Source organism: Chiloscyllium punctatum, chromosome 14 (genome assembly GCF_047496795.1).
Source record: "Chiloscyllium punctatum isolate Juve2018m chromosome 14, sChiPun1.3, whole genome shotgun sequence".
Taxonomy (NCBI): domain Eukaryota; kingdom Metazoa; phylum Chordata; class Chondrichthyes; order Orectolobiformes; family Hemiscylliidae; genus Chiloscyllium; species Chiloscyllium punctatum.
Window position 1 is genome coordinate 3,187,695 of NC_092752.1, and position 19,384 is coordinate 3,207,078.

Consider the following 19,384-nt stretch of genomic DNA (forward strand, 5'->3'; position numbering starts at 1 on the left):
GGTCCCTATTGTCACTACTCTCGGGCTAACACAATCGCTCCCCCAGCTCTAATGGGGGTGATTAGTGACCATCTCATTTTGATGATCACTCCTCTTCGATCCTTCTTGAGTGGCAATCATTGATGCATCTGACCCTAAAGAGCAAAACAACCTCCACCCTCCATCCCAATTAATGTAAAGGGAATGGAGTGTAAAATCAGTGAGGAGCTCTGGCTGAGACAATACAAGGCACTAGTCAGAGCACAGCTGGAATACGGTGAACAGCGTTGGGCCCCGTGTCGAAGGGAATGTAGACTGGGATTGGAGAGAGTCCCGGGAAGGTTCACTCAGCTGATCCTGGGGATGGAGGGATTGTCTAATGAGGAGAGATTGGGTAGGTCGGGCCTGTATTTATTGAAGTTTGGAACAATAAGAGGTGACCTTATTGAAACACGATGGGGAGGAATTCCTTCTCTCAGAGTGCAGTGAAACTGTGGAATTCTTTACCACGGAGAACAAAAATGGCTGACCAATTCAATACATCCTTTGGTTTTGTGTTCACAAAGGAAGACACAACTAACTTACCAGAAATGTCAGGTAACACAGGATTTAGAGAACGGGAGGTACTGAAGGAAATCAGTGTTAGTCAGGAAATAGATTAGATTACTTACAGTGTGGAAACAGGCCCTTCGGCCCAACAAGTCCACACCGCCCCGCCGAAGCGCAACCCACCCATACCCCTACATCTACCCCTTACCTAACACTACGGGCAATTTAGCATGGCCAATTCACCTGACCTGCACATCTTTGGACTGTGGGAGGAAACCGGAGCACCCGGAGGAAACCCACGCAGACACGGGGAGAACATGCAAACTCCACACAGTCAGTCGCCTGAGGCGGGAATTGAACCCGGGTCTCTGGCGCTGTGAGGCAGCAGTGCTAACCACTGTGCCACTGTGCCGTATTGGGGGAATTTGAAAAGATTGAAGACTGATAAATCCCCAGGGTCTGATAATCTACATCGCAGAGCACTTAAAGCAGAGGCTCTAGAAATAGTGGATGCATTGGTGATCATCTTCAAAGATTCTATACGCTCTCAAGCAGTTCCTCCAGATTGGAGAGGTGCTAATGTGGCATCTCTATTTATGAAGGGAGACAGAGAACCAGAAACAGTCGATCATGCTGCATGTTGTTGGTACTGGGGGGAGTTCCAGAGTCCATTATAAATGATTTAATAGCAGAATGCCTGGAAAACAGTGACAGGATTGTATTTACAAAAGGGAAATCATGCTTGACAAATCTCCTAAACGTTTTTGAGAAGGGAGCTAGCAGAATTGATGAAGGGGAGCCAGTGGATGTGGTTTATTTGGAATTTCAAAGGCTTTTGACAAAGTCCCACATAAGAGATCAGTGTGTAAAATGAAAGCACATGGGGTCAAGGGTGATGTATTGGAAAATATAGGAAACTGTGGCAGGAAACAAAGAGTAGAATTAAACATGATATTTTCCCAAATGATTCAGTGACGAGGAGGGCACTTCAGAGATCAGAGCCCAGCTATTCCCTAAATATATTAATGTTTTGGATGAGGGAACGAAATATAATATCTTCAAGTTTTCAGATGACACAAAACTGGATGAGCTGGGAGAAGGATGCAGAGATGCTCCACTGTGATTTGGATAAACCAAGGGAGTGGGCAAATACATTGCTGATGCAGAATAATGTGGATAAATGTGTGGTTATCCAATTTAGTAGCAAAAATAGAAAGGCAGCTTATTTGCTGGACGGTGATAGACTGGGAAAGGGGAGGTGCAATGGGATCTGGGTGTCCTTGTACACAAGGTGCTGAGAGTAAGTAGCTGTAGCAGGTGGGGAAGAAGGTAATTGTTACACTGAGCAACAGGGATGTGTTGCTGCAATTATACAGGGGCCTTGGTGAGATGACAGCTGGAATACCATGCACCGTTTTGGTCTCCTTATCTGTGAAAGGATGTTCTCGCTATCAAGACAAAATTTACCAGATTCTGAGCTGGTAGGACTGATGTATGAAGAGAGGTTGAACTGGTTAGGATTATATTCCCCAGAGTTCAGTGGAACGAGGGGGATCTCACAGAGCTCCCCGTAACAGGACCAGACAGAGTAGATGCAGGAGGGATTTTCCTGATGGTCAGGGAGACTAAGACCAGGCTTACAGTAGTGTACAGGTTAAGGATATGGGGTGGGCCATTTAGGACTGAGATGGGGAGAGATGACTCCACCCAGAGAGTGGGGAGCCTGTGGAATTCCCTGCCGCAGGGAGCAGCTGGTGTCAAAAATATTGAACGTTGTCAAGGAGGTGGTGGATGTAGCACCTGGGCTAAAAGGATCAAAGGGTGTGGGAGAGAAAGCAGGAACAGGGGACTGAGTTGGATGATCAGCCATGACTATACTAAATGGTGCAGCAGGCTCAAAGGGCCGAATGGCCTACTCCTGCTCCTGTTTTCTACCTTTTTATGATGGAGTACCACTCTCCTGCTTTTTCCCCATTTCCCTGCACTGCATCACTCTCCAAATACCCATCCAATGTCAGATTGAAAACCACAATGGAACCTGTCTCCACCATATTTCCAGACAGTACATTGAAGACCCTAATCACACGCTGGCGATAATGTTTCTTCTCACTTCACCCTTGCTTCGCTTGCACCTCACTTTAAATCTACTCCCTCTCATTCTTGTTTCCTTTTCCGAGCAAGAACAGCTTCATCCTGTTTACTCTGTCCAGCCCGCTCATGGTTTTGAAAATCTCCTCTTGGCTTCCTTCTCTCCAGGGTCAACAGCTCCAACCACTTCAAGCTCTCCTCATCACCGAAGCTTCTCATTCCTGGAACATTCTAGTAAACCACGTCCGCTCTCTGTCCAGGGCATTCCCGCCTTTCCTATAATGTGGCGGCCACACCTGGGCATGACACTCCTGCTCAGTCTAACAAGTGTCTTGTACAAGTTTAACATCACTGCCTTGCTCCTGTGCTCTGTGCCTTTATTAATAAAGTCAAAGACACTGTGTACTTTATTAATGGCTCCCTCCCACCTGTCCTGCCACCATCAGTGATCAGTGCACATATACACCCAGCTCCCTCACTCCTTTTACAACGATTGCACCCTTTCCTTTATGTTACCTTCAATGTACTTCCAACCAAAGTGCATTGTCTCACACGTCTCTGCATTGACTGTCACCTCTCTGCCCACTCCACCAACGTGTGGGGTTCCACACCATCCTCCAGTCAGTTTACAAAGCTTCCAAGTTGAGAGTCACCAGAAAACTGTGAAATTGTCCCCTGCCAACTGTGATCCAGATCATTAATATTACTATAAGGCCAATCGTTAATATCACATCAATAGCTGCAGGTCACAGTGGCCTTTTGTTTTTGATCAGACTGCAGCTCAGGAAGCTGGAGACAAGATCGAACATTCTGGGGAAGAATTCTGAGAGAAGGACAGCTTTCATTTGACACTAGTACCTTCTCAGTAACTGCAGAACAGCATTTGCGTTACTAGTGTCCAAACCACTTGTCGGTTCATCCAGGAAGAGAACGCCAGGATCCTTCAGCAGCTCCATCGCAATACTGACTTTTCTTCTCTCTCCATCAGAGACACCACGAGTCAACAATGTTCCAATCTGGCAAAAATATCAAAATGTTTCGGAATAAGTACTGGCCTAACTCGCAATACCTGCATCCCATGTGCAAATAAATAACTGTTAAAAATCTGATTCTCAAGATACATGATACAAGGTTAAGGCAAAATGGAACTGCAGGAGCCAGTTCAGCCCATCGTGATAGTATCAGCTGGGTGAAGTGTGACAGGAAGATACCCATGAGTGGAGACTGTGGGTGGGGGGGGGGTGTAGGGAAGGGTCAGAGAGCAGATTATACTCAGCTACTCGTTCTCAGGAGAGGTCTATCAATCTAGTAACCCTCCCAGACCTCAGCAAAGCAGAAGATTCTGGAATGTGTACCCTGACTAGTATCACCAGGTTTATTCAAATCTAGACAACCCTTTAAATCTGTGTGCTCTGCTTCCCAATCCTCAATCAAATCTCCCCCTAACCCTCTCCTCTTCAAGGTAAACAGTCCCAGCCTTTCCAATTGATCCATGTCACTGAAGTTGCTTATCCCTGGAACCATTCCTGTGAATGCATTTGATTATCCTCTCTAAAGCCTTAATGGAAACTTCGTGTAAAATGTAAATTTACATCCTTCTGAAAGTATGGTGCCCATGATTGGATGTAATCCTCCAGTTGAGGTCATTCCAAAATGCTTCTCATCTAATCAGGTGAATTGGCCACACTAAATTGCCCATAGTGTTAGGTGCATTAGTCAGAGGGAAATGGGTCTGGGTGGGTTACTCTTCGGAGGGTCGGTGTGGACTGGGTGGGCCAAAGGGCCTGTTTCCACACTGTAGGGAATCTAATCTAATCTAATCTAATCTCATGCTCTATGGGACTTTATTTGCTTTATTGGCCACTTCAAGGCTACCTTCATTGTTTGATGCATTCGCCCTGTAATCCTCCTGCTCCTGCACTTGCTGGAATACAGAAAACAGGAGTAGACCATTCGGCCCTTCCAACCTGCTCCACTATTCAATAAGATCATGGCTGACCATCCAACTCAGTCCCCTGTTCCCACTTTCTCCACCATACCCTTGGTCCTTTTAGCCCTGAGAACTATATTGAACTCCTTCCTGAAAATGTTCAATGTTTTCACCTCAACTGCTTCCTGTGGCAGGGAATGCCACAGCTTCCCCACTCTCTCGGCAAAGACATTTCTCCCCATCTCCACCCTTAGGCTGGGACCCCCTGAACCTGGATTCCCCGCTCACTGGGAACACCCTTCCAGTGTTTACCCTGTCTAGTCCTGTTAGAATTTTACAGTTTTCAGTGAGATCCCCCCTTATACTTTCAGAATTTCATCTTCATAGTTTCATCTCTTTAATTTTATTCAGTATTGTCCCTCTGTTTCCTCCCAAAATAAATCATTCACCATTTATCTGCATTAAATTCCATTGAACACAGACTGTGTGTTTCACTAACTTGCAAATGTTCTGGAGTCAATTAATATTCTCCAGAAACTCTCAATATTTTCATGTTTCGAGTAATTTACCAATTTTGAAGTGATGCCCTGAAATCACAAAGGTCACTGGGTCACAAATAAACATCCAGAAAAGCAATGGCTCTAACATTGACATCTGGCAAACTCTATACATCACTGCACTCAGAGAACCCATCGTTCACGAGGACTCTGTTTCCCATCACTCAATCAACTCCACAGCCAAGTTACCAGTGTCCCTCTTATTCCAAGGATTTCAACTTTGTTGAGACAACTGCATGATGCAACAACTGATCAAGTGCCTTTTGGAAGCCTTTGTAAAACAAATTGGCCAATTCCACTTTGCAACGTTCTCAGTTACTTCATCAAAAAAACCCTGTTGAAATTAGTTAAACTGACTATTTGCCTTAGCAAACCCACACTGGCTTTGCTCAATACACCTACATTTCTCGAAGTTCCTGTTAGTTTTGTCCTTACCATCGCTATGGTCAGTAAGGTGACAGCCAACATTCAGTGGTTACCTCTCCTGAATCTGAGTCAGGACGCTGTGGCTTCAAATGCTGTCCCAGGGATGGGAACAGTTTAGAGGGAGGGCAGCACTGTCAGAGGTACTGCCTCTCAGAGGGTAGTTTAAATTGAGCCCCTCATCTTTCCCTGAAGGGGACATGCAAGTTCCCAACAACAGCAGCGTTTGGCCAATATTTATCACTCAATTAAAATCACAACATCAGAGTGGCCATGAGAAGCATTTGTAATAAAATTAGGAAGCAGAACGCAAATAGCTCCGAGACATGAAAAGGGTTTTGAACTGAAATGTAATCCTTGGTGGTGTGGGTTTCCAAAGCTACTGGATTCTACCCAGTGAGAATACAATGAAGGGATGGAGGGGATCTGCTTTCACTTAATGTAATTTAAATCAGCTGGATCTAAGGATCTCTCTCACAACCTGACAGGGCACAACGTTTGAGGCACATCTGGCTATTTGGACTGAAGTTCAGACCATCCCAGTGGATCATAGGGTCTACAGCAGACCCCATCAAAATACAGGAACAGCGACAATGTGCATTTCTGTAGCACCATTAACATGGCGAAGCACATCAAGGTGCCCCATGGGTGCATAAGGAAAACTGACAATGAGCCACGAGAGGACAGAGGGACAGGTGACTAAAGGCTTGGTCAGGTTTTGAGGGGCTGCATCTGAGGGGAGAGGACAGAAAGAAATGGCAAGAGGTTCAGGGCTCAAACAGCTGAAGGTCGGTCCTGCGAGGGATGCCTCAACCTGAGTACAAGTCCACACTGGACACAGACATCACACTCCCTGAAGCATGGTGCCTGGATGTACAGTCTGAGCGAGGAACTAGCCCCAGTGAATATGTTGGTATCAATGTTAACAGAGGAGCTACTCCACCAGGGACCTCATGGAGGAAGTAACTCTGAATCAGAGTCAAGTCAGATGAGTCCATACAGCAGACAGGAGGAACAGTAATGTATTATAACAGAAGGCAGCAAAATAACCAGACAGGACTCATCATTTTCACCAGTCACAAGCTGTACCCTAGAGTTCTCTATTTTACTGAGTCCAAGTTCTTCAATAAGTTTATTGATTCGTTTTGTTCTTTCAGATTTAGTGAGATTCTTAGGCAGCCTCAGTGCAGCACAGAATTCCAAGTTCTCTCTCACAGTCAGAGTCCCAGTCATCATGTAATCCTGTACAATGAAAGAGGTTATCATTATGTGAAGAACAGCATATTCAGAAACACCAATTACTGCATCACATAAACACAGGGAATGCCAATTATGAAACAATTACACTGAAAGCTGTCTCATGAGGGATGTGACAAAATGAGAAATGTGTATCCATCAATTTGAATGGATTTTTAAAAAAAAAATTCATTCAGGGGATCGGGGGTCACTGGCTGGTTCAGCATTTACTGCCCATCCCTAACTGCCCAGAGGGTAATTTAAGAATCAGCACATTACTGTGGCTCTGGAATCCCTTGTCAGCCAGACTGGATAAGGATGGCAGATTTCATTCCCTAAAGGACATTAGGATAATTGAATTAAAACCTGGCTTAGCTCCCCGAACTAGCCTGTGCGAACATCAGGTCGGGTGTGTTTGTTTGAGTTTGTAACTTGGCAATGCCTCAGTTTAAAAATCCTTATCCTGGTTTTCAAATCCCTCCATGCCAGCAACCCACCTGAGTCTCTACACCTCTCGAAGGTGAGTGTCACTCAGAAGGGGTGGTATTCCCATGTATCTATGGCCTGTCCTTCTAGATTTCTAAATGGAAGTGGTCGTGGGTTTGGAAGGTGCTGTCTAAGGGTCTTTGGTGAATTTCTGCAGTGCATCTTGTGGATAGTACACACTGCTGTTACTGAGTGTCTGTGGTTGAGGGAGTGAATGTTTGTGGATGTGGTGCCAATCAAGCGCCTGCTTTGTCCGGTTGGTGTCAAGCTTTTTGAGTGTTGTTGGAGCTGTCCCCATCCAGGGCAAGTGGGGAGTATTCCATCCCACTCCTAACTTGTGCCTTGGAGATGGTGGGACAGGCTCTGGGGAGTCAGGAGGGGAGTTGAATTCTCAGCCAGTATCAATGTTCCAAAGCAGCTAGATTAGGATTAGAATCGTGGAGTTTTTATGGTGCAGGAGGAGGCCATTTGGTCCATCCAGTCCATGCTGAGTCTCTGTACAGCAATCCAGTCAGTCCCTCAGCTCCATTCTATCCACCTAAAATTTCGTCACCATGCATTAAAACATAATTCATAATATCACAGAAGACCAGATACATATAGGGAAGGTATAAAAGAAAAACAGGAATTGTTGGAGAAACTTAACAGCCTGTGTGGACAGAAAAACAGAGTTAACATTTAAGTCTGGTCTGATCTCCAGATAACAAGGTAGTTAGAGAGTGAAGAGTCACAATTCTCACATATACGACGTATCCAGCGATGCAGTTGAAGTTTGTTGGTTGCTGGACACCATCAACGAGGACCTCCCCACTAAACCCTGAGGGCTCTTTCCTTGCAGCCAGAATGTCCAATAACCTGGGACAGAGAGAGAGAGAGAGAGAGAGAGAGAGAGAGAGACTGTAAGCAGCTAACCTTCGCCTGTACTTACACAGAGCCAGGGCTGAGACAAATACCAAGACACTCACGTGGTTTTCCCACTACCCAGGGGGCCCATGATGGCATTCAGACCAGGCTTCATGATCCCACTGCAAAACAAGGAAACACGCAAACAGTAACACACATGTGCTCATGTACACATACCAAACACAGGAAACATCAGCTACACACAGTGCTCTCAGGCCAGCCCTTTTTGACAACCATGAGCCCTCAATAATAAAGCGAGCAGGTCCACTGGCCAATCTGGTTTGTCCAGCTGCAGTTATACCTCCTTGCTCCTGCACCCAAGCCCTTTCACACTGAAAGCCTACATACCAGCCGCCTTCCTATCTGCTCACTACATCTTTCAGTGACCAATGTACAAGTCTACAGTGTGTAATCATGTTCTATACAGTGTATAATCATGTGCTGTACAGTGTATACCCATGTGCTATACAGTGTATAACCATGCGCTATACATTGTATAATCATGCACGATACAGTGTATTACCGTGTCCTATACAGTGCATAACCATGTGCTAAACAGTGTATAATCATACGCTATACAGTGTATACCCATGTGCTATACAGTGTATAACCATGTGATATACAGTGTATAATCATGCACGATACAGTGTATAATCATGCACTATACAGTGCATTACCATGTGCTATACAGTGTATAACCATGTGATAAACAGTGCATAATTATATGCTATACAGTGTATACCCATGTGCTATACAGTGTATAATCATGTTCTATACAGTGTATACCCATGTGCTATACAGTGTATAATCATGTTCTATACAGTGCATAATCATGCGCTATACAGTGTATAATCATGTTCTATACAGAATATAACCATGTGCTATACAGTGTATACCCATGTGCTATACAATGTATAACCATGCACTATACAGTGTGTAACTATGTGCTATACAGTGTATATCCATGTGCTATACAGTGCATAACCATGTTCTATACAACGTATAATCATGTGCTATACAGTGTATAACCATGGGCTATATAGTGTATAATTATGTGCTATACAGTGCATAACCATGCGCTATACAGTGTATAACCATGTGCTATACTGTGTATAACTATGTGCTATACAGTGTATAATCATATGCTATACAGTGTATACCCATGTGCTATACAGTGCATATCCATGTGCTATATAGTACATAATCATGTGCTATATAATATATAATGATGTGGGCTATACAGTGTATAATCATGTGCTATACAGTGTATACCCATGTGCTATACAGTGTATAACCATGCGCCATACAGTGTATAACCATGTGCTATAAAGTGCATGAGCATGTGCTATACAGTATATAATTGTGTTCTATACAGTGTATAACCGTGTTTTATATAGTGCATAATCGTGTGCTCTACAGTGTATAACCATGTACTATACAGTGTAAAACAATGTGCTATAAAGTGTACAACTGTGTGCTATGATTTTGAACAATACCCTCTGTGATGGGACATCAGCAAAAGCTTTCCGAAACCCAAATACATCACATCCACCTATTCTCCTACATTTACTCTACTAGTTACATCCTCACTAAGCTCTAGTAGGTTTCACAAGTATGATTCCCCAGTCATTAATACTGCATGCTAACTGTGTATCTGTTGGTATTTTTACATATCCTGTCACCGTATCCTTTACAATAGACTCCCCGGTATTCCCCTTCTCCTGCTCCTAGACTACCTGGTCTCCCTCCATTCTTTTTAAATACTTTGGTTGCATTTGCCACCCTTCAACCTGGTGGGAATGCACCAGAATGTACACACATTTGGAGGATGATAACCAATGCATCCAGTATTTCCTTGGCATACCTTTGGTGCACTGGGATATCGATGATCAGGCCCTGGGGAGTTACTAACTTCCAGTACTGTTAATCTCTCTAGAACTATTTCTGTTACTAATACATTTCTTTTTAAATTCATCTTGGTCCCTGTATCTTTTAAGCAACAGGGCTAACCAATAAAACCACCTTGTCCATAGACCCCAATCCCAACTTCACCAACCTCTCCTCGTAACTGAGAGTTTCATCTCAATGGAGTTAAACTTAAGGAAAGGAAGCTACCTGACACCAATTAAGACCTCCTTAGTGGATTTGGTACGTCGATAAAAGTAACCATGTTTTATTTTCACTTTATAGGAAACATTGAAGAAACTGATAATCATGCCTTGAGGATATTTCATGAGATTAGGTTCCTCCAGTTCGTGTTGTGTAGCTTTGAAGAGCCTTATTTCTGAATCGGGATTCATTCTGTCGCCTGTTGCTGATGGTTCAGAAAGATCATATGTCGCAGCGTGAGATGTCATCAGAATGCTGTTAATTTTCATGGCGATAGGCTCTTTCTCCATTATCAGTTCATCAGTGCCCACACGTTTTTCCACTGTATTGGGTACTCTTGCAGAAAGGTCGAAACTGCTCCCTGATGATTCTGCTGAAGACATTGTTGTACTCAATAATTCTTCATATGATGTAGTTACTGTCAGGTCACGCACTATGTCAGTCACACCATGCTCGCTATCCATTGCTGTCTCTTGGTCAATGCTTGGTTTTTCACTGCCATCAGTGTTCACACCCACCTCAGTCTTTGCTGCAACACTCTGCGATGTTTCATTTTTGGTGAAATTGTCCATGTTTGTTCAACCTTTTACCCTTCCATTTGTCATCTGTGTGCGAAAAGAATGTCCAAAAACAATCAGCATTCTGGGGTGGGGTCACCATTGGTCAGAAAACAAATGGGAACATCCACATAACACCATGGCACCAGCAACTTGTCACCCTGAGGCTGCAGGCTCAACTGGAGAGGTTCAGCTCTTGGCTCAACCAAAACCTGCCCAGCAGAACCAGCAGAACTGTGATGGGGACCTCTCCTGGTGGCAAGTTCTTTTTTCTCCTTACACACTTGATGCAACTGCAACATGCCAACTTCTGTGAACAAACAAAATTTGATTAACCAAATGCAGTCCAAGCTTTGGAGAAATCGTGAATACTCCTCGCCACGCCTCTGAGTCATGTCCAGGGGGTCTTTCTCTAGAGGAACCTTGAACACACACCTTGCAGGGCTTACGGGGTCACGGCAAAAGCTCTCCCTGAACAAAGGAAACAGTCCTTCCTTTATACAAAATCTTTACCTCACAGTCAGTAATGCCCACAACACAACCCCCAGTCACTCCGTCATAGTCACATGCCACTCAAGATACAATGTAGTGACCACCTCACCTCCAGAGACAATGTGACGTAAATCATCCCTGATTGGTCAAATCTTGTTGCAAATCATGTTTTCTAACTATAGGGGAGTACTCAAATTCCAACTGTAATATTCTTATTGAATTCTGGATGAAAATGTAAATCATCCCTGAATGGCAAGGAAATGGCCATGTCAACCTCCCACATTCCTCGTATAAAACAAAGACACACCACCTTATCACCCCCCCCCCCCACCTCCCCCCCCCCCCCCACCCCCCGAGTGCATTCAATTTCTTGCAGGCCAATAGACAAAATTAACACCTTAATATCTCACTGTTGTGGCTGAATACAGCTCCAACAAGGCCCCAGCAGCTCAATACCTCCAGGAAATGGCGAGGTATCTTATTCACAAGATGTGGGCATGACAGGCTAGGCCAGTGCATATTATCCATCCCTAATTGTCAATTAAAAGTCAACCACATGCCTGAAGCCATTGTAGGACAGACTGGGTAAGGATGGCAGATTTCCTTGCCTAAAGGACATTATTGAACCAGATGGGTCTTTTACAATTGATGGCAATTACATGGTCACTGTTCCAGATTTGTTTATTGAATTTAGATTTTACCAACTGCCATGGGGCCTTAACCAGTGCATCACTGATCGGCTAAAACAGTCAATCCTTCCATCAGCAGCAGGGCCCCACAGAGACAGCACTGTGCATCATCCACAAACCTAGCTCTTTCACAATCACCTCATCCTCATCTGGGACTAGAGCTAAGGGCATTGAAGACACAGCTAAAACGAGTCAATCCCTCCTTTCTCCAGGAAATACTGAAGGGTTTAGTTTAGTTTAGTTTAATGATTCATTCATGGGAAGTGAGCATCACTGGCTGGGTTAGTATTTATGATCCATTCTTAATTGCCCCTTGTGAAGGTGGGGGTGAGCTGCCTTCTTGACCCGCTGCAGTCCATGTGCTGTAGGTAGACCCACAATGCCCTTAGGGAGGGAATTCCAGGATTCTGACCCAGTGACACCGAAGGAACGGTGAGATATTTCCAAATCAGGATGGTGAGTGGCTTGGAGGGGGACTCACAGGGGGTGGTGTTCCCATGTATCTGCTGCCCTTATCCTTCAAGTTGGAAGTGGTGATTTGGAAGGTGCTGTCTGAGGATCTTTGGTGAATTTTGATGGATGTAGTGAAGAAACTTCCACACGTGAGAGGCTTCAAACTGTGAGACCATCAACATTAAACAGTTACTAACTAATCCAATCAGAGATTCAGGAAAAACATTTTCATCCAGAGGATGGTGAGAATGTGGAAATTACTTCAACAGGGAGTGATTGAAGTGAAAGGTTTTGAGACATTTAAATTTTGAAATAGATGAGGGAAGAAGGAGTAAAGGGATATGTTGATAAAGTCTGAAGTGTAATAAGTTGAAAATGTTGAAAATCATTTCAGTTGGAGGTTAATCAGAGCCTGTGACCCACAACTCTCTTGCCCCATGTTTACATCACGTTGGAATGGGATTAAAAAAAAGAAACTCACTTCAGAACAGTTGGTGCATCTGCTCCAGAGACAAGGAACTGCATCCGACAGCTGAGATTGGGCTTGACCATCTGATTCAGAGAATTGAGGGAGATGATGATGCCACCAATCCCCTTGAAACAAGAATAAAATTAAAGAGATAGAAATGATGACCCAAACAAGGAGGATGAACAACAAAGAGGCCTTCCTATTCCTAAAGGTTGAACATTTCTTCAATAGATGCATTGGAATTACTAAGGAGTCAAGTGCAGGAACATGTATTATCAAAATGCAATCCAATATACAGGGGCAGGAAATAGTTAACAATTGGAACTAAACTAAAACAAACATCTTAAATTCCTTTTAAAATTTAATATTTGAGCAGAATCGTATTTTGCTAGACCACAAAATTCCAGTAATGACCCAATCTGAAACACAGGGCAATATGGAGGGAGTGTACTGTCAGAGGGTCAGTGCTGAGGGAGTGCCGCACTGTCGGAGGGTCAGTGCTGAGGGAGTGCCACACAGTCAGAGGGTCAGTGCTGAGGGAGTGCCGCACTGTCGGAGGGTCAGTGCTGAGGGAGTGCCACACAGTCAGAGGGTCAGTGCTGAGGGAGTGTCACACTGTCAGAGGGTCAGTGCTGAGGGAGTGCCACACAGTCAGAGGGTCAGTGCTGAGGGAGTGCCACACAGTCAGAGGGTCAGTGCTGAGGGAGTGCAACACTGTCAGAGGGTCAGTGCTGAGGGAGTGCCGCACTGTCGGAGGGTCAGTGCTGAGGGAGTGCCGCACTGTCAGAGGATCAGTGCTGAGGGGTGCAGCACTGTTGAAGAGTCAGTACTGAGGGAGTGCCACACTGTCGGTGGGTCAGTGCTGAGGGGGTGATCCTGCTGATTTAAGGTCCTCCCTCAATGCGTGCCCAGTTTGAGTTAAAGGTGTAAAGCTGTTATTGCAATTTTCCAACTAGCACTCACTGGAAATGTTGCAATGTGTTTATGGGAGCTCGAGGCTGGAGGTTGTTGGTTTACAGGGAATGAACTTGCAGTCCAGCTGGGAACCTCACTCAGCTGCTGGATCCCTGCAGCCTTCCCCAGACAGGATCAGGCCCCGTCCATCATTAATTTCCTCCCATTTGCCAAAATCTTATAGAACTCTCTCACAGCCTCATTGTGATCTAAAGGGTTTTACTGCCAATGAGTTACCTCTGAAGTCTGCTCATTCCTTTCATGTAAAATGACAGACAAGTTGTACATGGTAACATCCCCAAACTGTGAAGTAACAATGACCAGATTATCTGTTTCTTCACCCTGGTCAAGGGTCATTTTCTTTGAAGAAACAGGGAATGAGCACAAGCCCTTGTCACTTCCCATTCTGCTGCTGGAAGCAGAGATTACTCGTCAGCCCCTGGAAGATGGTGAACCAATCTGGGTCCCACTGTTCGGGCAGTATTTGAACCTGGGAGCTCTTACCTGGTGACAGGAGCCCAGTGGAAGGGAATTATTTAACTTCGAGATCCCTCCCACCCCCTGGAGCCAAGAATCATGATTGGAGCTCACATTGTGATGTCAGACATGGTAATTGGGTTACTGGTCAGCTGATCCATTTTGTTTTGTTGTGATTCTTGTATGGAGTTGCTCTCACTCTGAATTATATTGTATTGAGATATTCAAGACATTTTGACACGGAACATCTTCTTACTGAGTATCCCAACACTCAATATCTTGATACTAAGTATTTTGATACTGAGTATCTTGAAGTACTGAGATATTCTGTATCAAGACATTGAGTATTGAGATTTCTGTTTTGAGATATGCAGTATTGAGACATTCGATATCGAGTAATCCTGTATCAAGACACTTGGCATCAAATTGTTCTGAATTGGGTTACTTTGTGTCGAATAATATTGAGTTGAAAGTATGGTGCTGGAAAAGCACAGCAGGTCAGGCAGCATCCAAGGAGCAGGAGAATCGACGTTTCAGGCAAGAGCCCTTCATCAGGAATCAAGGCTTTATGCCTGAAACATCAATTCTCCTGCTCCTCAGATGCTGCCTGACCTGCTGTGCTTTTCCAGCACCACTCTCTCGACTCTGATCTCCAGCATCTGCAGGCCTCACCTTCTCGTTCTTTGAGTAATTCTGTGTTGATACATTCAGTATGGACAGGGCTTTAAACTGACAGAGAGGGTGCAGGGACAGGGTTCAGGTGAAAGGTGCTTTCCAAATCCAAAAAGAAAAGGTGAAGCACCAGAACAGAACAGGGATGTGGCTGAAGACTACAGAAAGGAACAGGAAGGGACAGAGTTTAATGAAAATTGCACATCAGTGGATAGGTTTGTATTATTTCACATCAATCAATTTTGACTGAGTAATTCTGTATTAATTAATTTTGTATGGGTTACTTTGTATCAACTAATGTTTTATTGAATAATTCTGCATCGAGGAATTTTGGCACAGTCTGGTTGATTGAAATGTAAATATCTGTGGGTGATGCAGTCAAAAGATTCGAACAATTGAAGAACTGAATTATATTACCTCCAGCTTTAACAATTTCAATGTGCTTCCTGACTCACCTGGAACTTTCCACTGTTTTTAGATAATTCAAAATCCTGCTGCTCCATATCCTGATGTGGTTCCTGATGTGGCTTTGTAACCTTGTGCTCTCTGGGCAACATCCCTGGTTCAGTGACAACTTCCTTTCCAACTTCTTGTATTCAACTCCCTCGATGTCCTAGGCTCTTACTATTGCTGTCAACCTCTCCAGCTCCAATAACCCTCCCTCCCTATCTCTGTCACCCCCTCCAGCCCCTACACCCCTCCCTATTTCTGTCACCTCCTCCAACCCCTACAACCCTCCTTGTCTCTGTCCCCTCCTCCAGCCCATACACCCCCTCCCTAGCTCTCTGTCCTCCTCCAGCCCATACACCCCCTCCCTATCTCTGTCACCCCCTCCCACCCCTACACCCCTCCCTATCTCTGTCCCCTCCTCCAACCCATACAAGCCTCCCTATCTCTGTGTCCTCCTCCAGTCCATACACCCCCTCCCTGTCTCTGTCCCCCCCTCCAGCCCATACACCCCCTCCCTATCTCTGTGTCCTCCTCCAGTCCATACACCCCTCCCTATCTCTGTGTCCTCCTCCAGTCCATACACCCCTCCCTGTCTCTGTCACCCCCTCCAACCCCTACACCCCTCCCTGTCTCTGTCCCCTCCTCCAGCCCATACACCCCCTCCCTATCTCTGTGTCCTCCTCCAGCCCATACACCCCCTCCCTGTCTCTGTCCCCTCCTCCAGCCCATACACCCCCTCCTTATCTCTGTCCGCCCCCCTCCAACCCCTACACCCCTCCCTATCTCTGTCCCCTCCTCCAGCCCCTACAACCCTCCCTGTCTCTGTCCCCCCCTCCAGTCCCTACACCCCCTACCTATCTCTGTCCCCCCCTCCAACCCATACACCCCTCCCTATCTCTGTCCCCTCCTCCAGCCCCTACAACCCTCCCTGTCTCTGTCCCCCCCTCCAGCCCATACACCCCCTCCCTGTCTCTGTCCCCTCCTCCAGCCCATACACCCCCCTCCTTGTCTCTGTCCCCCCCTCCAGCCCATACACCCCCTCCCTGTCTCTGTCCCCCCCTCCAGCCCATACACCCCCTCCCTATCTCTGTCCCCTCCTCCAGCCCCTACACCCCCTCCCTATCTCTGTCCCCTCCTCCAGCCCCTACACCCCTTCCCTGTCTCTGTCCCCTCCTCCAGCCCGTACACCCCCTCCTTATCTCTGTCCCCCCCTCCAGCCCCCTACAACCCTCCCTGTCTCTGTCCCCCCCTCCAGACCCTATACCCCCTCCCTATCTCTGTCCCCCCCTCCAACCCATACACCCCTCCCTATCTCTGTCCCCTCCTCCAGCCCCTACAACCCTCCCTGTCTCTGTCCCCCCCCTCCAGCCCATACACCCCCTCCCTGTCTCTGTCCCCCCCTCCAGCCCATACACCCCCTCTCTGTCTCTGTCCCCCCCTCCAGCCCATACACCCCCTCTCTATCTCTGTCCCCTCCTCCAGCCCATACACCCCCTCCCTGTCTCTGTCCCCTCCTCCAGCCCATACACCCCCTCCCTATCTCTGTCCCCTCCTCCAGCCCATACTATTGACAGTTTTCTCTGGTGTTTTATTGCTGGCTTGTTGTCACCATCCCAGTTTCCCTCACTGCACTATGGCCAGCTCTGGCTAAGCCATGGGTCTTGCTTGCTGAATCCCTTAACTCTTCTCCTCCTTCCTCTTTGTAGATGCTCCTGAAATCTTCCCTCTTTGATCAAATTCCTGGTCATCCAATCCCCATTTATCTTGTTGTCAAATTTTGTTATGGCCAGCTTTTGTGATACACTTTGTGATGTTTTATGATGTTGCAGGTCTTATATAATGACCTTCCCTCCACCATAAGGTCAGGGGTGGGGCTGTTTGCTGATGATTGCGCAGTGTTCAGCGCCATTCATGACTCGTCAGATCCTGAAGCATTCCATGTTCAAATCCCTCCAAAGCTGGACAATATCCAGGCTTGGACTGACAGTGGCAAGTAACATTCACAACGTACAAATGCCAGGCTATGACCATCTCCAATAAGAGACAATCTAACCACCGCCCCTTGACATTGAAAAGTGTTACCATCACTGAATCCGCCACTATCAACATCCTGAGGCTTACCATTGGCCAGAAACTCAACTGAACTCACCACATAATCACCATGGCTACAAGAGCAGGTCAGAGACAAGGAATACCACAGCAAGTAATTCACACCTCACTCCCCAACTCCTGTCCACCATCTCCAAGGCACAAGTCGGCAAGATGATGGAATACTGCCCACTTACCCCTGGATGGGGGCAGCTCCAATAACACTCAAGAAGCTCAACACTGCCCAGAAAGCAGCCTCGTTTATTGGCACCACATCCACAAACATCCCCTCCCTCCATCATCCGACGCTCAGTAGCAGCAGAGTGTACTGTCTACAAGATGCACTGCAGAAATTAACCAACAAACCTCAGACAGCTGACAAAACTGTGGATGCTGGCATTTAGAAACTAAAACAGAAATTGCTGCAAAAGCTCAGCAGCTCTGGCAGCATCTGTGGAGAGAAATCAGAGATAACATTTCAGGGCCAAGTTCTGAGGAACGGTTATTGGACCCGAAATGTTTACTGTGATTTCTCTTCCCAGACCTGCTTAACCCTTCTGGTAATTGCTGTTTCTGATTCTCAGACAGCACCTTTCAAACCCATGACCACCTTCCATCCAGAAGGACAAGGGCAGCAGATACATGGGAACACCACCCCCTGCAGGTTCCCCTTCACGCCCCTCACCATCCTGACTTGGAAATATATCACCGTTCCTTCACTGTCACTGGGTCAGAATCCTGGAATTCCCTCCCTAGGGGTATTGTGGGTCAACCTATAGCACATGGACTGCAGCGGTTCAAGAAGGCAGCTTACCCCGACCTTCTCAAGGGGGCAACTAGGGACGGGGCAATAAATACTAACCCAGCCAGCAACATCTCATCTGATGAGTGAATAAAATAAAATACAAATTATTGTCGTTTTAGTTGTTAGGTTTGTGGTTCTTTAACATTCACACCACAGGCAAATTTGCACTGTTAGCCCTGCAGATGGAAAGGCTATCACCTAAAGGGACTGGGCTGGCTCAGAGTTCAGCTCCTGGCCTGTTATCTCGCAGCCTGTGGGTCACTTTCATTAACACTTTCCTGTGATGATGCTGATTGATTAAAATGAGGAAATGGTGACATTTCCAACAGCAACTCGTTATCAGTAAGTTTTGATCATAAACTTATTTCTTTTCTCTTACAGCATGAGTTAGTTCAAAATTACACACATGGTCTACATAAACTTTACCATCACAAAGAGGGAGGCCATTCAGCCCAACACCTTGTAGTGGTGCTAGCTCTTCAGGCAGAGCTGTTTAAATTGATCCCATTTCTCTGCTGTCTCTCCATATTCTTTAATGTTCTTCCTTACCCAAATACCTGACTATCCCCCTTTGTGTCAGTCCCCACTTCTGGTCAAATACCACATTGTACCAAGCTGCTGGGTGAACAGGAGAAACTCAGTAACAACCAGACAGGCCCGTGCTGTGGAGTCAGGAGAGACCTCAGGCCTGGGGAAGGGAGGAGAGGGGAGGGCTGGAGAAGGCCCTCATGGTGAACATCCATGTGGAACCTTGGGGTCAAACCCGGGGCTGTACTGAGAAGGAGGAACAGTGTCCCTGCACATTCTGTCAGCAGGTTTTACCCCTGGTGATGCCTATCCCCCCCTCTGTAAAGCAGAGGGAACGGAGACTGAAAACAGTTACTGTGCGATCTGAGGGTGGAAGGGATGTTTATTTGTTTACCTGGTTCCCAGGCAGAAACCTGTGTGGCTTCCTCTTCTGTTTATATTCAGAGTGACAAATTAGACAGGGCTGACCCCAACCACTGAACCCAGCACA

The 19,384-nt window shown here is 46.0% G+C and overlaps 1 protein-coding gene across 1 annotated transcript in view; it reads right to left on the bottom strand.

Annotated features, from left to right (window-relative positions):
* The window catches only part of LOC140485451 (broad substrate specificity ATP-binding cassette transporter ABCG2-like), a 52,218-nt gene extending 41,833 nt beyond the window's left edge, over positions 1-10,385 (bottom strand). The window contains exons 1-5 of the mRNA XM_072583655.1: positions 10,267-10,385; positions 8,214-8,273; positions 7,989-8,103; positions 6,616-6,768; positions 3,475-3,632 (exon numbers count right to left, since the gene is read on the bottom strand). Coding sequence (XP_072439756.1) covers positions 3,475-3,632; positions 6,616-6,768; positions 7,989-8,103; positions 8,214-8,273; positions 10,267-10,385 — 605 coding nt within the window. The remainder of the gene's footprint in view (positions 1-3,474; positions 3,633-6,615; positions 6,769-7,988; positions 8,104-8,213; positions 8,274-10,266) is intronic.
* Positions 10,386-19,384: the final 8,999 nt, after the last annotated feature.